The following is a 21,489-nucleotide window of genomic DNA, read 5'->3' on the forward strand; positions in this document are numbered from 1 at the left end:
TGCAGCATTTCACTGTCAGGCCACATGAAGGTAGCTGGCACGTTGGTGGCTGCAGTGCACTACAAAACATGACAGGTGTTTCATATCCTTGTGTATGTGCATCAGTGTCTTTACACACACATACACACACACACACACACACACACACACACACACACACACACACATACAAATACACACACACACACACACACACACACACACACACACACACACACACACACACACATATTTCTGGGCAGAGGGACCGAAACAGACACCAATAAGTCGACGCATTACCTGGCCAACACATGTTTATCTGTCATCTTTCAGACCTAGCTGTCAGAGGAACACACCCGTCTCACTGTGTTACCTCGTAACCTTACACTCTCAACACTGCTTTGTTGCGAACACACCGCAGACGTATCACTAGCTGTCACGGCTGGTCACAACCTGTCACAGACGGACGTAAAGCAGGTGGAACCAGTCATGTACTGTAATCTTATTCTTTTGACAAAGGGGTGACAGCTCACAACTGTGTCTGCTCAAGGTGCTCCTGGGGATATTCTTTGCTCCAAAAAATTGCTTTCTGTGTTGTCCTCATGCACGATGAGGTGAACCAGAGGACAAGGAAAAATACCAAACCTGATAATTCCAACAAGTGTGAATACATTCTTGAATATTTTGGACAGCCAACAGAAAGGTTGCCTACCCCAAACTTTACAGTGTAGCAGCACAGTTCAAATGTAAAAATACTCTTTCAGGGCACTTCCACCAGGTGCATTTTCAGTCCGTCTCTGCCAAGCGGCAACCTCCAGTCTAAAAATATGAGTCCAATGCGGAAGTGCTAAAAACTGCAATTCATCGAGAATCTGCTTGAGGCTGGCTCTGGAAGTACAGGAAGTCACATACACATGAATGGGAAAACAACGATCTTTACAGCAGAAATAAAAATGTTACAGCCTGGTACAAAAGACGAGTGCAGTCTGGATAGCTCATTTCTAGATCGGCACACACTGTGAGGGGTTGAACTTTTATCTAATGCAGCAATTTCGAAGATATTGAGATTATGAGTCTTCCAATGAGAGACACAACTGACTGCGGGAACACTGTAGCTGTTTGCTAGGAGGCTTAAACTCTGCCTCTTTAAGTTACGCTGGCTCCACAGCAGCAATATGGCTGCCCCCGACGATTGGCCTCAAAACATCTCTTCAGAAACAGATAGGTGACGTCACGGATACTACGTCCATATTTTATACAGTCAATGGTCTCTGCTCAGCAACAGGAGATGGCAGAGCTGTTTATTGATGGAAAATCACAAAATTCTTCTTCAACTCCTTTCTTTGGAAACCCTAACCAATTGTGTTTGTTGTTGTTTCTATATAACATACATCATCTTGCTCGTTACTGCGGGAACTCCTCGGTCTCATGACTCTAGCTGTCCGGTGTTGCTGCTCCATGCTGCGTTCTGAAAATGTAGCTGGTGGGTGTTGACTAATCAGGGAGGACGTAACCAAACTGCACACAAAAAACCACAACAACAATCCAATAAAAAAATAAAACTGATTTTGATCACATTTGACTTTAGAATGTATAAATGTATAAAATATGGACGTAGTATCCTTGACGTCACCCATCTGTTTCTGAGCGCTGTTTTGAAGCTAATCGATGGAAGCAGCCATATTGGGAATGTGGAACTCAACCAGGCATAGTGTGACGTAAAGAGGCGGAGTTTGAGCCTCGTAACCAACAGCTATCGGAGTCCAGTCAGTCATGTCCTTATTTGGGCAAAAACTCGTAATCTTAATATCTTCTGAATTGTTGCGTTAGAAAAAAAAATCACCCCCTGTACAGTGTGTGCCGATAGAGAAATCATCTACGTAGAGCCAAGCCCTTTTTTGAATCAGGCTGTAAACATGTTTATTAATGCTGTAAAGATTGTCTTTTTTGAATCGGTGTATGTGGTTGCCGGTGTTTCTGCAGCCAGCCTCAAGCGGATTCTCGATGAAATGCAGTTTATAACACTTCCACATGGGCTTCATAGTTTGAGACCGGAGGTTGCCGCTTGCATTTGACTGAAGGATTGGATTTTATAACATTAAGGAAAATACTTCTAATGCAAGTTGGGAAGAAGTTCAGCAAAGAGATAAAAGGTACCACTTTGTCAACAGTGGGCGCCACAATAGACATAAATAAAAAATCCTCAACGATAGCTTTAGAAATCATAAACATTTATATTTATATTTGTTGCACGTCTTTTTTAGCTGTTCATGCCATAAAAACTCACTCACTTTCTCTTCACTGTGCCTACATTTATCAGCCAGAAAATAGGCCCATCCAGTACACCCGTAAAATGAGTCTCTGAATGTCCCCCAACTTATTTATTACCAAGAGAGTTTTACAAAGTATCACTTGATGTCATTACAGATGACACCACTCAAGGCCTAGAAGCCCTGCAGCTGAAGTGTGTTAGCCACAGTCTGGCTCATCTACACACATTCTGAGTCAACTGTCCGAGATAATAGCTGTGTGTTATTCTGTCTAAGGGCCGATATTTCACTTCAAGGCAAACAGAAAACAGCTTGTTCCTTTTTCAGTAGCCAGCACAGTAAACCATATCTAAAGAGCTCTCCTCATGCTTCAGGGCTTCACAAAGCTCTCTGCTTTTGTGTTGACATTAGGTCTGTTTTAATTCCCATCAACACTACGCATTCCCTGTGGTGTTAGCACTCTTTTAACAGAAAAAACTCAGTGCTTTTTATTATGTTTTTGCCTCCTTCCCTATATGCATGAGCTGTTCAGCACTTCATGTTATTAAAGCAGGATTTTGGCAGAGCTATCGTTGGCCCACAGCAGTAATTACTAAGGGTTTGCATAGCTGCCTCTGACTCACAAGCCTTGGAAATGTTATTACTAAAGTCTCATTGGAGGCGCACAGGGAGCATCTTGTGAAGCCTGTGTCTTTGCTCAGGCCATTCCAGCGACACTCAGCTCATATCCCAACAGAGTCCCGGGGCATGAGACCAGATGTACAGAGGGAGTGAGGGGAATATGTAAGTAATGATAAAAAGAAGCTGTAATAGGCAGCGTTTTGCCCGGAGCAGCTGTTTTTTCTTTTCGTTCTTTCCTTTTTGGTTTGTTCTGCATTTATTTCTCTATTTTTCATTTTGTTTGTCCAAACAAAATAATTGACCTGAAGCTTGGCCCCTGACAGCGTGACAGATGAAGAAGTAGAGGATTGGCCTTTTTATGTTCTTGCAGGGAAGATATTTGGTGTGTATCTGTGTAGCTCATTTTTTCCCTAAAGAAAAAGAAAGTGCAAGGGAAAAGTGTCCGGGGGTCTTAGTTTGGATAAAACAATTCAGATATGAAGTAGTCTGAGATATGAGAGAAGCATTGAAGTCGCTGGGGCTTAGATAGCCTTTATTCCACTATTGATCTCTTCCTCTGCGCACTTCTTTTTCGTTTTTGCATTTTCTCTCTGTCACGCACTGCACCGTTGCCTCATTTCTGACAATGCTTCTTGTTTCTATCTCTCTATTTACTTGTGTGCTTATGGAGAACTGTGAGAGCGTTGCTTTTGCATCTTGCAGTGTCCTGACAGCAGTCTCCCTCCAGGGTCAGATGTTAAATCTCTTTCCAGGATCAGCAAGCGCTCAAAGGTCAAACCTTAGAGAGGTGCTCATTAATGAGCTCAGCCTCTCCAGCTCCGCAGTGACACACAGCACTGACCTGTAACACCTACATAAGTGTGTGTATAGATGCACACGAAGAGGAAAACACTCAACCTCAAACTGCTGAGGAGAAACATCTTCTGTGCCTCGTTCACCACAATTATCCTCTGTTTTTCTCGCTTTTTTCCTACTTCCTCCCTCTCTCTTAAAGAGAGTGAGCAAGGAGCAGTGTGGCCTGTATACAGTCCTGTCCAGGTTTGGGTTTTTTACAAACAGCGGCTTATCTGCAATTGCACAGGTTTAGTTAATTGGCATTATCAATCTGGTGGGGAGCTTAGGTCAGAAAGGTAAGGTGCTGTGAAGGGCGGTGGTTTATGTGTGTGTGGATTTCTGCACACACCATGATCTGTGTCATTGCGTCTGCATACGTCCCCGACTGTGCCTGCATGAGTGTGTGTATGAGGGTGCATGTGGAATTTTAAACAAGCAGCTGTCAATTTCAGTCAACAGGGCGCGTGGCATGCCTCAGGCCCAGGTAGCCCAATTACAGGCAGACACGCTCGATGTACGAGCAGAAGCCTGGGCCTATCTTCCTTTATCCAAACAGGGCTGTGGGAGAGGAGACGCTAAATGTGATGTTGGTCGATGTGTGAAGGGCGAGCCCTGTTGGGAGCTGCTGCTGCTGTGGCTGAAACAAAGGCAGAATTATGTGTATGTGTATTGCTTGCTGGAGGATTGATACAGTGGTTGGGTGAGGGGATAAAGACGCAGAGGGACTGAGTAAGACAGTCAAGGCAAGTGAGCAAAGCTGCTTTGAAAAAGTGTTAATAACTTTTATTTCACCTTCTGCACCTTTTTGTTCTCTTTTCCCTTTGTAGGGCGGGAAGATCCCAGTGAGGTGGACAGCTCCAGAAGCTATTGCTTACAGAAAGTTCACCTCAGCAAGTGACGTTTGGAGCTACGGCATCGTCATGTGGGAAGTGATGTCATTTGGAGAGAGGCCTTATTGGGACATGTCCAACCAGGATGTAAGTGCTAACACGTCAAGTCCAAAGACCATCTGGTCTGTTTATGTGCATTGATGAACTAAAGGTTAAAAAATGTAATGTGTGAAATGAATATGTTTTTGCACGACTATAGCCAGGCCCAGGGTTGTTGTATGGGAGAGAAAAGTAAGGATGATTCTAGGGGCCAATGACTGTAAGAGGCTCTAGATGATGGACTTTTAGAACAATATACATTTTTCGATATAAAATTTGAATCCAACACCATTAGAGAAAACTTTCTTCATAGTGTAATAATATAAATAACAGTCTCTGTCTTTAATTGTTTGTAGCAAAAAAAAGACAGCTTCCTTGTTGATAAACTCCCCCATCTAATTATAATAAATGGTTCAGTCCTGCCCTTAAAAGCGCCACAAACACCTTTAGCTGACAGTGAGTGAGGCATGCCAGTGCATATTGCAGTCATCATGTCAAGATTCCAGAAAAGACAGGAAATAGAAGTAAAGACAAAAGAAGAAAAAACATTGGAAGGTTTCTATTTAAGAAAGTTTGAGTGTAGTCCGATAATGTCAGCGTTACCTCACAGTGTAGCATCCCTCTGAAAAATGGTCAGACACTAGGGCTGTCAAAATTGCTCCAAAATGCCGTTCGAATATTCGCTCTAAAAAAATCCCATAGGTTCGAACCATTCGAATATCTATATTTGCGCATTATGTCAATAACAGGTGGACAAACTAATACAAGGAGACATAACTACTTGTATATGTATTTTTATTTAAGATATAACATGCCTAAAACATACCTACACATTACAAAACAAGTAAATGACCTAATGGTCTATACCGTAACACTTTTAAGACCGTAGACCTCTCGCTCGCTCGCTCGCTCGCTCGCTCCCCTCTCTGTGTGCAATGCGCTGAGTGAGTCAGTCTATGGTGCTGAACAAGACTTGTGCGAGCAATTAAAGGTCCCGACTCTTGTCCCTAATATAGGCAGGCTTCATTCAGTGATTGAAGCAAATATTATTAATATTAATTGAAGTTAAAAACGAAAAAGTAGTCCACTTACATTCTTGGCGCTTGTATAAAAAAAAGAGAGGAAAAACTGCATTTTATCCCAGTGTCACTGATTGTCAGGCTCTTTTAGTCCACTGTCAATGCAGGGTCTTAGGCCTGACAGGTTATTTGCCAAAAACACAAGACAGTCCACATGTGAAGAGGCCCAACCTCTTTTTATTCACTGTATTCCCAGCGGAGGAAAAGATGCGTTCAGTGCGCACTGAGGATCCGGGGACGGAAGGATTTCTCTCTGCCGTCTGCTTCACGTTGTGCATGTGTGACTCCTGTGACCTGTCCCTGACCCTGACTGCAGTGCGCCCACTCGCAAAGCAGCCGCTGATGTGTTTTTTTCCGCAGTCGAATATTAATTTTCACGATCGAATCTCCGTTTTTTTTAAATATTCAAATATATATTCGAATTTAGAATATTCGTTGACAGCCCTATCAGACACTAAGCTGATGTTTCAAGGTTTTTACACAACTCGAAACAACGTTTGACCTAATAACCTAGTGGTGCAAAATATTGAACATTACATAGTACTTTAGTGTTTTTGCTCTTTTTAATTACTCTCTATGATTTACCAGAGGTGGGTTTTAAACAATAGAGAAACAAAGCATAACAATGAACAGCTGCATGAGGCAATCTCTTCTTAACACAAGTTACTTACACACTGTTTTCTTCACACAAAACTATTTGTTTCTGTTATTTTAGTGGATCTTAAACCAATGTAGCTTGCACTGATTATGCATATTAGCTTAAAAATATTGTTTTTTCTCACACATTTAAGAAAATCATTCTTCCGTTGCATCTTTTTAGAAATGATAAAAACATTTTATTATGAAACTGACATTTGAACTGTAGAAATGGCCTTCAACACTCAGCTCATAATAACCTTTAGTTGAACTAAAAAATCAATAAGGGCTGGCCCTCATTTACAATGATGTTGAGTAGGAAAGGAAAAAAATGTAAACAGATCATAAAATACAGCGTCAAAATACAAAATATAAAACAATCAGCTAGGTACATCAGTCTAATATAAAGTAGTCAAGAAGTGAATTCTATGGTATGCAGGTTGATGTGGGTTTAGGTTGTGGAGTGGGGGAGCCAGATGTGATTTTTTTCAGGCATCTTCAATGCTAAGTGTCAAACTAGATGTAGTTTCAACGCTGACAGATAATATCAATGCAAAAAAAGTTCTAATCAGAATACCTCCCCATGGAATAATACAACCTTCTTTTAGGGAGATGGTGCTTATTGTTAGAACAGCCAGAAATATTATGAAAACAAAACATGTAGCATTTAGGTCACACTCATGAGAGCAGAGCAGTGTCACCACTGAAAACATCGGGGTTTTTTTCAAGAAGCATCGTTTTTCTGGAAATTCAGGAGCCCATTTCATAGAATCTTTCAGTAGAATCATAAAAAATAACATTCAGGTTTAGTGTTATCTATTTTCCTAACTTTCATGCTGTAAAAATAAGAGTTCCAATCTGAATAAACTGCCTTATTAATAGAACTGCCATTTCCCTACAGATGTGGTTATACTATCTTTTCACCCCATAGATACACAATCAAGGATAAGAGAGGAAGCTGTAATAAATCACACATTTTTTATCAGCATCATCACTGAAGATGTCCTTGACTCTGACTTTGAAAGCAGACTTATTATGGATACATTCTCACTCAATCCCTTTTTCCTTTCCTTCCTGGCTGGCTTTGGAGAGCAATGAATGATTGCTGAGAGCTCTGCTTTGTTCCCCATGTCCGTTTGGATGAGGTCCACACACACACACACACACACACTGACCGCCACAAACAGACAGGCACCAACACAAACACACACCACATCCATTGGATAGACTCCCATATGATGAGGTCTCTCTCTCCCTAAGCTCCTTTAGGGAAACAACTAGCCAGTCATCAGGCCTCTATGGACCCCGCACTGGGACCACCGTCCAACCCAGCAGATGTTGCCTCTGTGGGCCAGCAGCAAACACTGCCTGATGGGACTGATGCAGAGAGAAGGACTGGCACTGCTCAGCATGTCCGGCTGCTCAGTCCACACACACACATAGACACATAGACACTTGAAAAACACACACACGCTCTCAAAACCACTTCTCCATATGCACCATTTGTCAAGATTTCTGCTGAGTTGCGCTCAGCTCCAGGGGAGGAGCTGGCAACCTACAGAGCAGCTTCTAATTTTTAATGATGGTATCTTTTTCACTTGATTTCACTCCAGACCTTTATCTTGCAACAGTGCATTTTTAAGAAAAGATTTCATCCTCAGACAGAATGAATGTAAGGATACCGTGGGAGCAAGGTGAATCAATCTGCAATGCAGCAATCTGGATAATCTTTGGTAGAGTGTAGAAGGATTCCTAACAGCTGCAGATTAAGCACATTTTACTTTGATTTATTGCTTTTAGTTGTATTCTTGTTTTAATATTTATTAGTACAAAAACGGACAACAAATGTGAGATTTGGTAGGGGTGGTCACTGAATTTCTCCACTCCTGCCTCCAGAAAGTCCCCCAATCTGCATGAAGATTTTTCAGACCTTTGTTCAAACTCTGGCTACTTGAAACTTTCCATTTAAACTTCTCTCTAACAAAGCTGGGATAGCCTGTGCAGCCTTTAAGAGACATGTGTCAAGTGGCTGTACTTCACTCTCTCTTAATTACATGCAATCTGCCCAGTCCTCCAGCAACTCCTCTCTATCGTGACACTGCCTCCACTCGCCTTTCCCGTCTCCTTCATCACTCTTTCCTCCAGGAGTGACATGTGATTGGCTAGAATCAAGAGAAAAGCGCACATCAGTTTGAATGGTGTCTATCTCTTGGGTGACCAGGGTGGATGGGGTGTTGGGAGCTGGTGGGGGATGTTGAGGGTTAAAGAGTTGATATCTTAATGCAATCAGTCACGGAGACATCAGTCAGATTAGTTATTTGTTTCTCTATGAAGTAATTATAATTGGAAACCAGCCGGGGTACCAAACTGGGGAATTGACTACAGCAGTGGTGACATGGAGGATGTGTGTACACATAGATGTCTTGATAATGTTTATTTATATCCTTTTCCAATCTGCACAAATGATAACTACTTCAGCTATTTATTGAGTTGATGTTTTATTAACATGTACAAGGTTTTTTAATTTGAAAATGTAAAAGAACAGAATGGAAACTTGTTTATTTTCAGGGATTTATTGTTTAAGGTTTGAAAAAGTAGATCTATCTCTAAAATTAAGAGTATTAAATGCAAAAAAGGAAAATATGCAACACTGTGATGTCAGACAGGCTTATGTTCAGTGTATGATGAGCATAAGTCCTGCTTCTTACAGGGCAGATTTCCAATCATTTAGAGTGGCATATGAATTGGCCATACAAATTTCAGGGGGCCTATGTCACCCCACGCCATCCCTCAGACGCCCTTCTTCAACCAGGCAAGCTTAAAAAAAACATTTTAACTTAGAGTAACTATTTTTAATCACTGTATGATGTAGGAGTGATATATAATTTTCAGTAACCTAAATTTCAGAAAATGAATGACCCGTGTGTCCCCTTCCCACCCTTCACCCCCTAGGTAATCAATGCCATTGAACAGGACTACCGCCTGCCCCCGCCCATGGACTGCCCCAGTGCCCTGCACCAGCTCATGCTGGACTGTTGGCAGAAGGACCGCAACGTAAGACCTCGCTTCACAGACATCGTCAGCACCCTGGACAAGATGATCCGTAACCCTACCAGCCTCAAAGCTGTAGCCAACATCCCTGCAGTGTAAGTAGCTATACACACACACGCACGCACGCACGCACGCACGCACGCACGCACGCACGCACGCACGCACGCACGCACGCACGCACGCACGCACGCACGCACGCGCACGCACACACACACACACACACACACACACACACACACACACACACACACACACACACACACACACACACACCCTGAAGTGGACACTTAGTATACACACAAACAAGTTTTCAGCAATATTTACACTGACTGTCAGCACAAACAAACCCAGCATGCACATGCTTACTTTCACCCTTCTCATTAAATAAACATTAATTTATTACTCTTGATTGCATCAAATCTGAACTTTTCCACTCCAGGATTCTTTCCTGTGGCTATGGGATCTTACACACGACCATGTTGGCTTTAGAAGATCACTTTGTTCTAGTTATTAGCTGTTATTTTGCTGTTAAGTCATTTTTGCTTCAAAATCACAAGAGCACAAACTTGGAAACTTAAGAAAAGCTAAATCGTAAAGATTTTGTGATAGACATGCAAAATGTTTATTGACAATTTTGCAGAGGCCCCGCTGGCAACAATTTGTTTAAATCTCGAACACTACTTCTGTACAACTTGTTTTGGATAATGTTGTCCACCCATCCTTGAAGATCCTCTCAAGCTCTGCCAGATTGGACACAGACTGTCTGAACTGTGGGCTTCAGGTTTCTCAACAGATTTCAATGCCAATTTCAAAGCTTTGGCTGGGCCACTGAGGGTCATTCAGAGACTTGTCCTGGAGGCACTTGTTTTGGCTGTGTGCTTTGGGTTGCTGCCATGTTGAAAGGTGAACTTTTTGGGCCCTGTGCGAGTTTGTACAACCAAGCTTGCTATTCTTCAAGGTCCCTCCTCTATTTAGCTCTATGCATGCTTTGATTTGAGAACCAAAGCATGCATCATTGTAGGGATAATATCTGCAGTGCAATCAATGGTACCTTCATTTTTAGCTAACTTTGTTATTTTGGACCAAAATGTGGTTAACAAAAAAGGTCTTAGTCTGCTTCTCAGAGGCAATTTTCACAGAGTGCACATTTTCTCCATCTTGCATCCTTTCACACACACCCACGCAAAGTCCTAACCATAGTTTCTCTCCTCTAAATCTTTCTTGCTTAATATTGCATCAAAGCCCTGCTCTAAATCTCCTCTTACCCCCTGCCTTCTCTCTCCCCCCCTGCAGGCCTTCCCAGCCACTGTTGGACAGATCCATACCTGACTTCAACACCTTCAGTTCAGTGGAGGACTGGCTTGCCGCCATTAAGATGAGCCAGTACAGAGACAACTTCCTCAACTCAGGCTTCACCTCCCTGCAGCTGGTGGCTCAAATGACCTCAGAGTGAGTTCACCTGCTCGAGTGCAACTGAAGGGTTCCAAACCCATATGGTACTTGATGGGTATACTTGTAGAAAATGACTCATCGGCAAGTGTCAGTATTTTTAGCCTGTATGCACTCAGTGATTCAAGTCTGTGAATGATTGCATCAAAGTATAGCTGGTATGGATAATACATAAAAAATATAACTTGTGATTATAGAAAATAGCACAGTCATTGGGCTAAGAATATTTCCATCTGTGCTCTTCAAGATTATGACTGCTATCCAATAATTAAGGATTATCTCTGAACATTTTTCCAAAATGAATACTCGTGTAAATCCTTTAAATACATATTTTAAGAGGCATTATTTGCTGCTGTTTATGGGGGATTTTTCAAAGCATGGGTCGTGACAGCAATTCTCCCAGCACTTGTCGTGCCAATAGACACAAACATTGCACTTCATTTATTTTAATTAACAATGTTGCTTGGTCTACAAATTTATGTAAAAATGTAAAATCATCCTAACATTTTTATTAAAAATGTATGCTTGAGGCTTGGTGGCATTTATGCAGTCCCTTTGCAATGCAAAGCAACGTGCATTACAAAGTCCTCTCTCAAGTGATGGAATTAATTTTGTAAATTTGTATTTTTTGTTCATTGCCACAAGCTTCCCATTCTGAAATATGCTTTCATATATGATGATGTTAGATCTGTTAATGCACCGGAAAATTGTGAGCATTTTTACCAGCATAATTGCTTCATGCTCAAATGATCCATTCTGTCTCCAATACGATGGAAATCCTTTCATCTACCACTGCAGAATATGCACTCTCTTTTCATTCTTCTGTTTTTCTGCCTCTCTCTCTGAAGGGACTTGCTGAGAATAGGAGTGACCCTGGCAGGCCACCAGAAGAAGATTCTCAGTAACATCCAGTCCATGAGAGTCCAGATGAGCCAGTCTCCCACCACTATGGCATGACTACAGGGGGCGCTGTGCCATGGAACGGGCAGCATTCGCAGGACCCTCAACGATGGCAGCCCTCGAATGACCCCCGATCCATCGGAACGCGCCAGAATCGAGACTATTGTCTTAATCTAATCCACTACCACGGCAACAGGAGACCAGGGTCTACACTACCACATGGTTTGAAAGCTATCACACTTCATGCAATCCACACCAGGAGTTCAGGGTCCAGACTTGATACTGTTTCTCCATTTTTCCACGAAAGGAAGACAGACATCAGCTGCTGTTATAGACTTCCATTTTCGTCATTGTAAACCAAAATAACTCCAACAATCAGACATGGCCACAGGGAATCTCTCACAACTCGGACTGTGCAGTAAAATGAGTGATATCGTACTTCTCTATTATTTGGACTAGAGGATTTTTAAACCGTCGACAGCAGAGTGAGACATTTAGAAACAACATGTGACCTGTGATTTTATCGTTGTCAATGTGTGCAATGAAGATGCCTTGACCTGGCCAGAAATAAGCCCCAGAAGAAGAAGAAGAAGAAGAAGAAGAAGAAGAAGAAGAAGAAGAAGAAGAAGCAATGACCAGAAGGATTAATAAGTGGGAGAAAAATACAGGGATGTACAGTGGAGCACCGTTTTTAACTTTCACTCCATCTTTTGCTTGTTTGAAGAATTTTAAAGATGTATCTTAAATGGACTGGTTAAAAAATCAGAGCTTGTTATATTTTTTGTCCTTTGCCATCTGTTTGTTTGTTTGTTTGTTTTTTTATTACTATAGCAAGATGCCGCCCACTTGTATTTTAACGTTAACACTACCTGTGGAGTTCTGGGTGGAAGGCCTTGCCAAAGGACTTCTTAACCAGCCCCGCCCAGAGTCAGAGAATATAAATATGTTTATCTCTTGCTAAATATGATTATATCTTTCATAATAAACCTTCATATTGAAGGTGATATGTATGAATATGTATGTACAGAACTCTCTGCTTGCATTTTTGGCAAAGACATATTTGTTGACTAGATTGTGATAGACACATGCGATGTGTTGATTCCTACAATGCCCTGGTTCCCTTCAGAATACTGGAACAAGACACACTGGGTTATATGTCTCCCAGTTCCAGGTTCACAAGGACAATAGTGACCGGATCTTAACCTGGGGGAAGTGTTAGAGGAAACGTGGGCTAAGAATTGGTATTGTAGATCTATATGAAATTGCTGTAGGAGTTAAATAGTTGACAAAATATCCATTTATTGGAGATCATGTTTAATGTGGGTGTACACATGCTGTCTATTGCTGGTGAGCACTTACTTGTACAGATATGTTTTATGTTTTATGTCCTTTTGTTCTGTTGCTGTTTGTGTTGGGAGTTCTCTGCACCATCCAGAGAGGGAGGAAACTCCACAACTTGGCCGGCCCAAAGATCAATGGTGAGTACACACTTATCAACACGGAAAACACATCTTAGCATTTCATCGTTCTATATCTGTGAGACTTGTTTTGAGGCAAATCCACTCAGTCTCCCTTTTGGGTGACACAAATATCTTGAACAGATTCCATGATCAGAGGATAACCATTGAGGGCACTGGAAATCAGAGTGAATCAGCATCACTTCTCTACATAGTGAGAGTGAACATCTGGGCTGAGGTTGCAAACAGACGCTTGATGCCAGTCTGATGAACCCACAGACTTAAACAGCCTTTCCAGCTCATAATCTTTCATAGACTGCTATAGCTAGGCTGCTGAGTAAATTCACTCCTTTCAACTATACTGTGCTGCCATATGGTTTGGCACTTTAACTGTTAGTGCTATTGTGCCAAAAAGAACTGCATGAATACCTAGATCTCTACACAACTCTTCACTGCAGGTCTTTAGAAATGCAATCTTTGGGTTCTATTTGTTTGCAAATGTCTTTTATATTATGCCAAAAAGGATGACATTGCTAAACAGTCATCATGATTATATTTCAACATTAGTTCTTGATATTCGATTTCCCTTTCTTGCTTTTTGTGATTGTTTAGTGATTGTTTCTTAGAATGTCATAGTCACTGTAGCTACATCTCTATCATAGTTTGGTGATGCCTGGAGTTGGTCTTGCTGCCCTTCCTCCAAACTCGGCTTTGGGAAAAGTTGGGAGGAAAATTTGTTTTATTTGTACAATTCAGGTTCAGCCAAGTCCATGTAATATAATGTTAAAAACACTGCCTTCTAAATTGTGAATGCATATTGACCTGGAATATCCAGTGGCAATATTCCTTTGACACACTGCTATGCTTGCAAAGTCTCTAAGCTCACAGACAATTAAGATGAGCTATTGTAGTATCAATTCTTTGCTGTAGCTGTGACCTCGCTTAAATCCCTTTTGGCTCTGTTAGAAAAGACATGAGTGACGACAGCTCTGGCCACCTTGTATCCAAAATTAGAAAAAGATGGCAGGCACATTAGCAGATTATTAAGTATACTCAAGTCACCCCCCACCTCCTTCTCCTCCTCTTCCTCTGTCTGTCCTGCCCTCTCTCTCCATGGCTACTCCCAAAGCCTGGCACATCTCCAGCTTGTTCATCCTTGGTGTAACCAAGCTGTCCACAGCCAGGCCAGGCCAAAGCTAGTCTGAGAAATGGTTGACTCCATGCTCCACCGGGCCCAGGCAAGGGTGCAAACACCGACTGGGACCCCCATCTGACAGGCATCTGATCAGCCACAAGGAGGAAGACTGATGGGACCTTCAAAAACCAAATACATTGTACATACACACACATGGCAGAAGCCACAATGATGTTCTTCTGGTGTCTGGTTTCCAGTCTGGTGCTTAATAAAGAGAAAGTGGGCAGAGACCCCACACAGTGTAGGCATATGTGATAGAAGGAGGGAGGGAGGACCTTTACTATGATACATTTTGAACTTCAGAAGTCTTAATGTAACACTGTTTCAATGGAAGCACTGTTCACTAAGCAGGATGTTGTTTTTTTAAGTGGCTTAAGATATTCTAACAGTCACAAAATTTGGTAGAGATATGTATTATGTCTAGATGTACAAAAAGGACCCATTGTAAAGTCAACAGAAAGTCTGTTTACAGGAGGTAGAGATGTAGGGAAGAAGGAAGGGATGGTGAAGCTCATCTAAGTCAATCAGTACTTTTATTCTGTTGTGTGGCAACATCTTTTAATGAATGTAAATGAATTTGTTTGGTTTACTTTGGTTATCAAAAACAGAAAACCATGCACTGGTTTGCCTCATGGACAAAATCAATTCCTTTTTCTGTTCAATTCTCCGAACCATTGATTTACTAAGTCTTCCTAAGTGTAATCACATGGTTCTTGAGATTGGCATAAATCCCTTTCCCTGAACCAATGATTCAATTTGAATGCATTAGTCCCCTATTCAGCTCAGTCTCTTGTATTTGCTTTTCAACCCAAGAGCTTGTAAATGAGTTGATAGAATGTATTCATTATGCAACAGTGTAATTCTTTTTTCCCCATTTGCTCTGTTTGTCTTTCTAAATATCTGACTGTAATGACACTCCAGCATGATGAATGGAGAGGCGGTTCGCCAGCACTCTCTGAAAGCAGTTTCGTATGGAGGCCATTCATCACAGGCTGATACAAAACATGAGAACAGAGCCTGTTAAATGTTTCATGGTGCTGTAACTGTCGGAGAAGTGACCAACGATCCTCTTGGTTACTGATTTCATGCCTGTCATTTATAGGTTACAACAGCAGAAGTCATGTTCACCTGGAAGAAATGACACCCTGCAAAATCACACTTATTAAACTCCTCCATTCTGTCTTTTTTTTCTTCTGTTTCAGGCTGTGGGCACGAAGATTTACACACGTATAAAACAGCAAACTTCACAGTCACACATGCACACACACTGTGAATGCTTGGAAGAACCACTGTGGGCAGCCAATGAGGATGAAGAATGGGCGAAAAAGGACAGAAAACCTCCTCCTATGGTACACAATGGATGGTGTAGCTGAATATGAGTGTGCACATGTCATCGTTTGTTCCTTTGTGTGCATGTTTGAGAGAGTGGATGTATGTGTGTGTGCAAAGCAGGCACATTTGTGTGTACAGACATTTATGTGTGCACAGGTACATTGTTGGAGAGCGTGAACTGTTTATTTTTTTCTTATTTTGTTTGTTCCTGTATAGCTACCACTTGTAAATTGTGACAAGTATGTGTCAAGAGTTTGTAAGCTGTAACTTTCTGAGAACTATTGTACTAAAATGCACTCAATAAACGCCTTGGAAAACAAGTCAATCACTTTACAGTCCGTGACTCAATGGGGGATAATTCTGTTTTCATTAATGGTGAGTCAAGAAAGCAGAGAGGAAGGGTTATTATCCAGTAACACTACTGTCAGCACTGTGCGTGAGTGTAGCGGCTAATGCTTGGTTTCATAATGGGTAAGGGGAATAAACAGCTTTTTGTCACCACCGCCGGTCCTGCTGACAACACGTGTTAAAAGCCATCAGCCACTAATAAACGAGCCGTCACTCAGATTACTCGCACACCCAAAAAATGGCTCCCCTAGGAAAGTGACAATATTTTGACAAACTGGTGGAAATTATCCTCCCATCTCAACTCTTATCTGGGTCTCAAACACACTTTCACACACATAATGGCAAACACACAAGCAGTCATAGCAGCCTTGTAAATTCCAGTTGTCAGAGACTTTTAGATCACTTCACTCTCTGGAAAGTGCAGCTGCTGTAATGATAGGGGTTAGTGAAGGGAATTGAAAGATACAGGGTTTCCTCCATGATTGTCTGTTGGCTCCAAATGATTGTTAATATCAAGCTTCATTCTGGCCTTGCAGGGGCAGTGAAAATCTGACAGGAAAAAAAATCCACAAAACTTTTTTTTACATTTAGTGTGTTAAAGTGCTTCACTCCTCACGTTGTCTAATCCTGGTGCTGTAGCAAATGATGTCACTGAAGAAGTGGTGAAAGTGCTGCTCTTTTCATACAAGTCTTTAGACATGGTGATGATGAAAATCTTTAAATTGTAGAGTAACTTAACACTAGGCTGAACATTTGCCTCCTTACTTCAGTCTCTGGCTTTAAGTTTGAAGTCTGTCTGTTTTCACCACTCTCCTGTTTAAACACGGCGGGTCTGTAACAACATCCCAACAGTGGTTTCACAGGATTCTGGAGTACTAATGTCCAACACTTAGGCAGGTTGAAAAGTTGAATACAGGATTTTCAATGGGTCTTGTGTACTTTCTGGACTTTTGGGTTTTGCATTTTATTTATTTTATTTAACCTGTTCTTTATTATATTCAGTATTTCTTTAAGTCAATGTCATTAAGGACCTCCAAAAAAAGTGATAGTACTGTTGTTTAAAACCAAAGTGCACGTTGTTATCATAAAAACTCATTGAATGTATCACTTCAGGAGAAGCGTCTATTTGACACCTTGAGTGTCCAGAAAAGCACCTATAAATAAAATGTATTATTATTATTATTATTATTATTATTATTGTTATTATTTTACAACAACTTTGGTCTACTTTCTGTGATTTTGGCCAGGTATCCATGACTGTTACATATTTAACTGCTGAGGTATTGGTATTAGACCTGTAAAAGGTCTAATATTCAAATCAGATATACTCGAGTCAACCCAGGATTTTCATTAAATGCATATGGTATTTAAAAGAAGAGCCTGAGAAATTACCGTTTTTAACACTACCACCTGTTTCACATGAGATTTAATGCTGCTCAGGATAAATTCAGGGCTATTTGAAGGTTTAGATTACACTTGTTGAGTTCCACTAAAAGCTAAATAGATCTAATGACCACTGATATAGAGAAGTTATTTATAAAATCCTTTCCTGAAGCCTTTATCTTATTTGGACCTGTTCGTCTCTTTAATCAGAGCAATTAGAGAAAAAGTGGAAGAAACGTGCCCTCATAATAAGCAGATGTGAGAGACATTTTTGACATTTATGATGGACAGATTGAGGCTGACAGAGAGCCAAAGAGATGAAGGCGAAGGTGAGTATGGACGTGTCCTCTTAAAAGTATGCTTCATCATCTGTAACTGGGTGTTTATCACTGACGAGGGGAGTCAGCTCACTTTATTTCACATTTAAGTCACAGAGAGTTTGAAAAGTGACTTCTCAGCAGCAAATCTTTGCCTTAATCAATATTCCCTGAGCAATCACCTGCGAGAAAGGGATTGGTGCACAGCGGGGAACTCCTGCAGAGAGAGGGAGAGAGTTAGAGAAAAAGAAATCCATCCAGCCGTGCAGATCAGAGTGGGAGAGTGGAAAACTTGGAGTGAATACTGAGTGAAGGACAGCAGAGGTACATAGTGAACTTACAACCGTGGTGCAAATGTGATGACTCAGAGGTGGGAATAAAGAGAAAAATCCCACCAGGCAAAGAGAGCAATGATAGTATTAAAGAAATCATATCCCTGTCCTTGTGTGTTTGCAGTTTTTAAAGACAACGACATCAGCCAAAACACAGAAAGCTTGACTAGACTTTTTTGGATCTCCGGTTACTGGACGTTTGCCGCGTGAGATTGTCAGAGCACTTGTCTAATCTGAGCTGGCTACACTGCATCAGCAAGTTGTATGCATATTTACAGTGATCTTTGGAAAAGCCTGCAGCAAAAACTGGTACAGTGAACATTAGTCTGTACATCCCCATGTTCTGAGGAGACTGTTTCCTGAAAAGAATCATTCTGCAAATAAAGAAAAATGGGTGGCAGAACAACAAAATCAACAGCAGCTTCAATGCTCCTGGTAAACCTGGAATCTTACCTAAAGCACCACATCTCTTTTCTAAATATCCTCCCTTACTTAATGTTTCTAATCATGCAGCAGGAGTGTGCTATCTCATACATTGATCCATTCTCTGCCTCCGGTTGTTAAATTGGGCAGAGATTTACGTTTGTTATTTCTCTCCACTTATTAGATAAGGTTTTTCTTTCATTTGTCACGCGTCTGTGGTCAAGTCAATTTATCAAATATAGCCAAAACCCATGAATCCTAAATTAGCGTTTAAAGGTGTTACAAAATATACACCATGTGGCATCTTTTATCACTGGGCTACTCGTTAAGAACAAAATCTAACTCCCTGAAAAACGTTTAAAGCGCCTGTGGAGCTTTTGGGTTTGTATTGATTATGGCGCCCCCTGCAGAAAAAGCGGTACCTCTAATCTCTTTGCTAACTTTTTTGTTGAGTATGCAGTGTTTTATTTTTCTGTTTTTCTTTTAACCTTCCTGTTATGTTCATTTCTCTGGAACAGCAATAATGTTCTTGGGTCAATTTGACCCGGGGCATATTTATGATCAAAAAGTGTCAAAACCCCAAAAAATTCCAATACATGTTTTTTTTTAATCTCATTGTTAGCTCCATTACAAACCATTTAAATCAATATATAGTGCAATGGTGTTCTTTAATCCTCACAGATCATGGTTTATTGAGGATAACTCGCTCGTTTTTAATGAAAATTCACGTTAAAACATTTAAAAATGTACATTGGAAAGACTTAAATAGACTTAAAATAATTTTTTTTTATGAATAAAAAAGAAGAAAACGAGACACCTCTTCTGTCACATGCTGCCCAGATTTTTAGGCTGTTTTTAGCTGGTTTGGAAGGCATATATTGCCTAAAATGTTAAATGAACCATTTTAATTGTATATGTTGATTTGCCCTTTTAAGCCAAGCAGAATACGTATCATACCGGAAAAAAAACTTTTAACATTTATTATTTTAGACTTTTGAACTTTTGAACTTTTAAAAGGGTCAATTTGACCTGCTACATAACAGGAGGGTTAAAATTAACACCTTTATCTCAATCAGATGTATCACTCATCAAAAATCTTTGCTGTAAAAAAGTGAAAAACAAAACAAAAACATGAGGTGAATACTTGACTACTTCAACTGATGTCTGCCTCCTGCAGCAGCTTTAGGAACCATTGATTACAGTGAAGAAATAATCAATCCGTTCGCTGATGGTTTTGTTTGCTTTTGTCGGTCATAAATAGACATTAATATTGATTTCAGCCACAGTCATTACCAGCTTAAAAAAAACTCAGGAGCTTTTAGAGGAAAATAAGAAAGACAGCTTGGTAAGCACTTAAAGGGGGGCGTCTTCCCTCTTGATGTAGAGACATACAATAGATGTGGTATGAACAGTCCACAGAAATAATGATATCAAACAGATGCAAGCCAATGAATACAGATCCAGATACGTGGAGAGTATAGATAAGAAGTGTGGCTGGGTGTACTGCAGGATGGAAAAATCATTGTCTAAAATAATTTTAGGCATTAGTGGGGTACATCATCACCTTGTCATGTTAATTTAAGACGATGAGTCTCTTTCAGGGACACAGGTTCACCGCTAAATATGAAACAACTCTATTTTAGTGGGAGACTGTACTCTGGCTTTAAAAACAGTGTCCTGGCACACGTGGAGCCCTCTGACTCATGCCACCACGTGTGGTCTGGCTGAACAGATATTGACCTTCAGCTTATTTTTCCTTGCTGTGGGAGTACATTTCGGCCATGGTGGGGCAACATAACTTATCCTGCTCAATTCAGTCCGCTGTGACGACAAAGAATTTGCATGTCACTAGCTCAGTAATTAAGTTGTTGATGGACCTCGGTGCATCCGGCAAATGTGGAAATACAGCTTGGCTTAATCAAGATGTCAGTTACAAGATCATGAGTGTATCTCTCTTAACAGTGGAGGACATTTTCTGCTTTTGTGTATAGGAAGAGAAATCTAGCACCTGGGTCAAATGAGATTTTATGTCTCGGAGGAGTTCATCAAATTTAATTATGATACATATAATTACCAAAAGCAATCTTCTGTGTGGTAGGAATAATCATTTCAGAGAGACGTTAGCACCTGCAGGGGTAAGGCATAATTTAGAGACAGGCTGGAGTGACAAGAGCAAGGGAGTGAGGAGGAAAGAGATGGAAATAGGTGGTTGCTGTAAACTCCACTGGGAAAAGTCTCCTTGTTCTGACTGTAAGAGCTCAGTAAATGGGACACAAAGTAAACCCCATTTAACCATGTCAGTTTCTTTCTACTCCGTATGAAACTAAAAAGACAGGACATTTAACAAGTGCTTAATGTGGACTGAATTTGAGAAACAATGCCATCTTTCATCAAACTCAATCTTAATAAACCCAGCTGTTGGATTTGTTCAGCATATTCACACAGGAGCCATTGTTCTGACAGTATGTTTTAGTGGGAAGCTAACATGCTATTTTATTGTGCTGTCTTTTGCTGAATGTGGTAATGCAGAAATAAGACATATTATTCATCTACATTCTTCATCAAGTCATTTTCTAGTTAATGAGAAACTGAAAAACAATTTACGGGGAAAAAACAGATACAGTTGGAAATAATAGAAGTTAAACATATTAGCTAAAAACAGAAATAATCATTCTCTTTAATCCAGCCACTTCATAGCTACAATAACTGATATCTAGGATTATGGCTGAATGCTAACATAATCTTTTGAAAGTGTGATAAGATAGCAATGAAAGGTGACATGCTTAAAACACAAGGCAAACAGATTTAATCACTTTCATGCTAACATTACTATTTCAAAAAATGTTCCTTTCCTGTTGCATCATACAAATAAAGCATGGGGAAACAGCGCAGCTAATGGTAACTAGCTAAATGCTTACATCCCCTTTTGGTAGAGTGGTAAGGTACAGCAGGAA

The 21,489-nt window shown here is 40.7% G+C and overlaps 1 protein-coding gene across 2 annotated transcripts in view; it reads left to right on the top strand.

Annotated features, from left to right (window-relative positions):
- Positions 1-16,054, top strand: part of LOC117827242 (ephrin type-B receptor 1-B) — a 186,884-nt gene extending 170,830 nt beyond the window's left edge. Inside the window, exons 13-17 of one of the 2 annotated variants that reach the window (XM_034703779.1) lie at positions 4,532-4,681; positions 9,301-9,494; positions 10,693-10,848; positions 11,697-13,226; positions 15,603-16,054. In XM_034703779.1, coding sequence (XP_034559670.1) covers positions 4,532-4,681; positions 9,301-9,494; positions 10,693-10,848; positions 11,697-11,805 — 609 coding nt within the window. In that variant the 3' untranslated portion in view covers positions 11,806-13,226; positions 15,603-16,054. The remainder of the gene's footprint in view (positions 1-4,531; positions 4,682-9,300; positions 9,495-10,692; positions 10,849-11,696; positions 13,227-15,602) is intronic. The other variant, XM_034703778.1, reaches the window with a different exon arrangement.
- Positions 16,055-21,489: the final 5,435 nt, after the last annotated feature.

This window comes from Notolabrus celidotus, chromosome 15 (genome assembly GCF_009762535.1).
Source record: "Notolabrus celidotus isolate fNotCel1 chromosome 15, fNotCel1.pri, whole genome shotgun sequence".
Taxonomy (NCBI): Eukaryota; Metazoa; Chordata; class Actinopteri; order Labriformes; family Labridae; genus Notolabrus; species Notolabrus celidotus.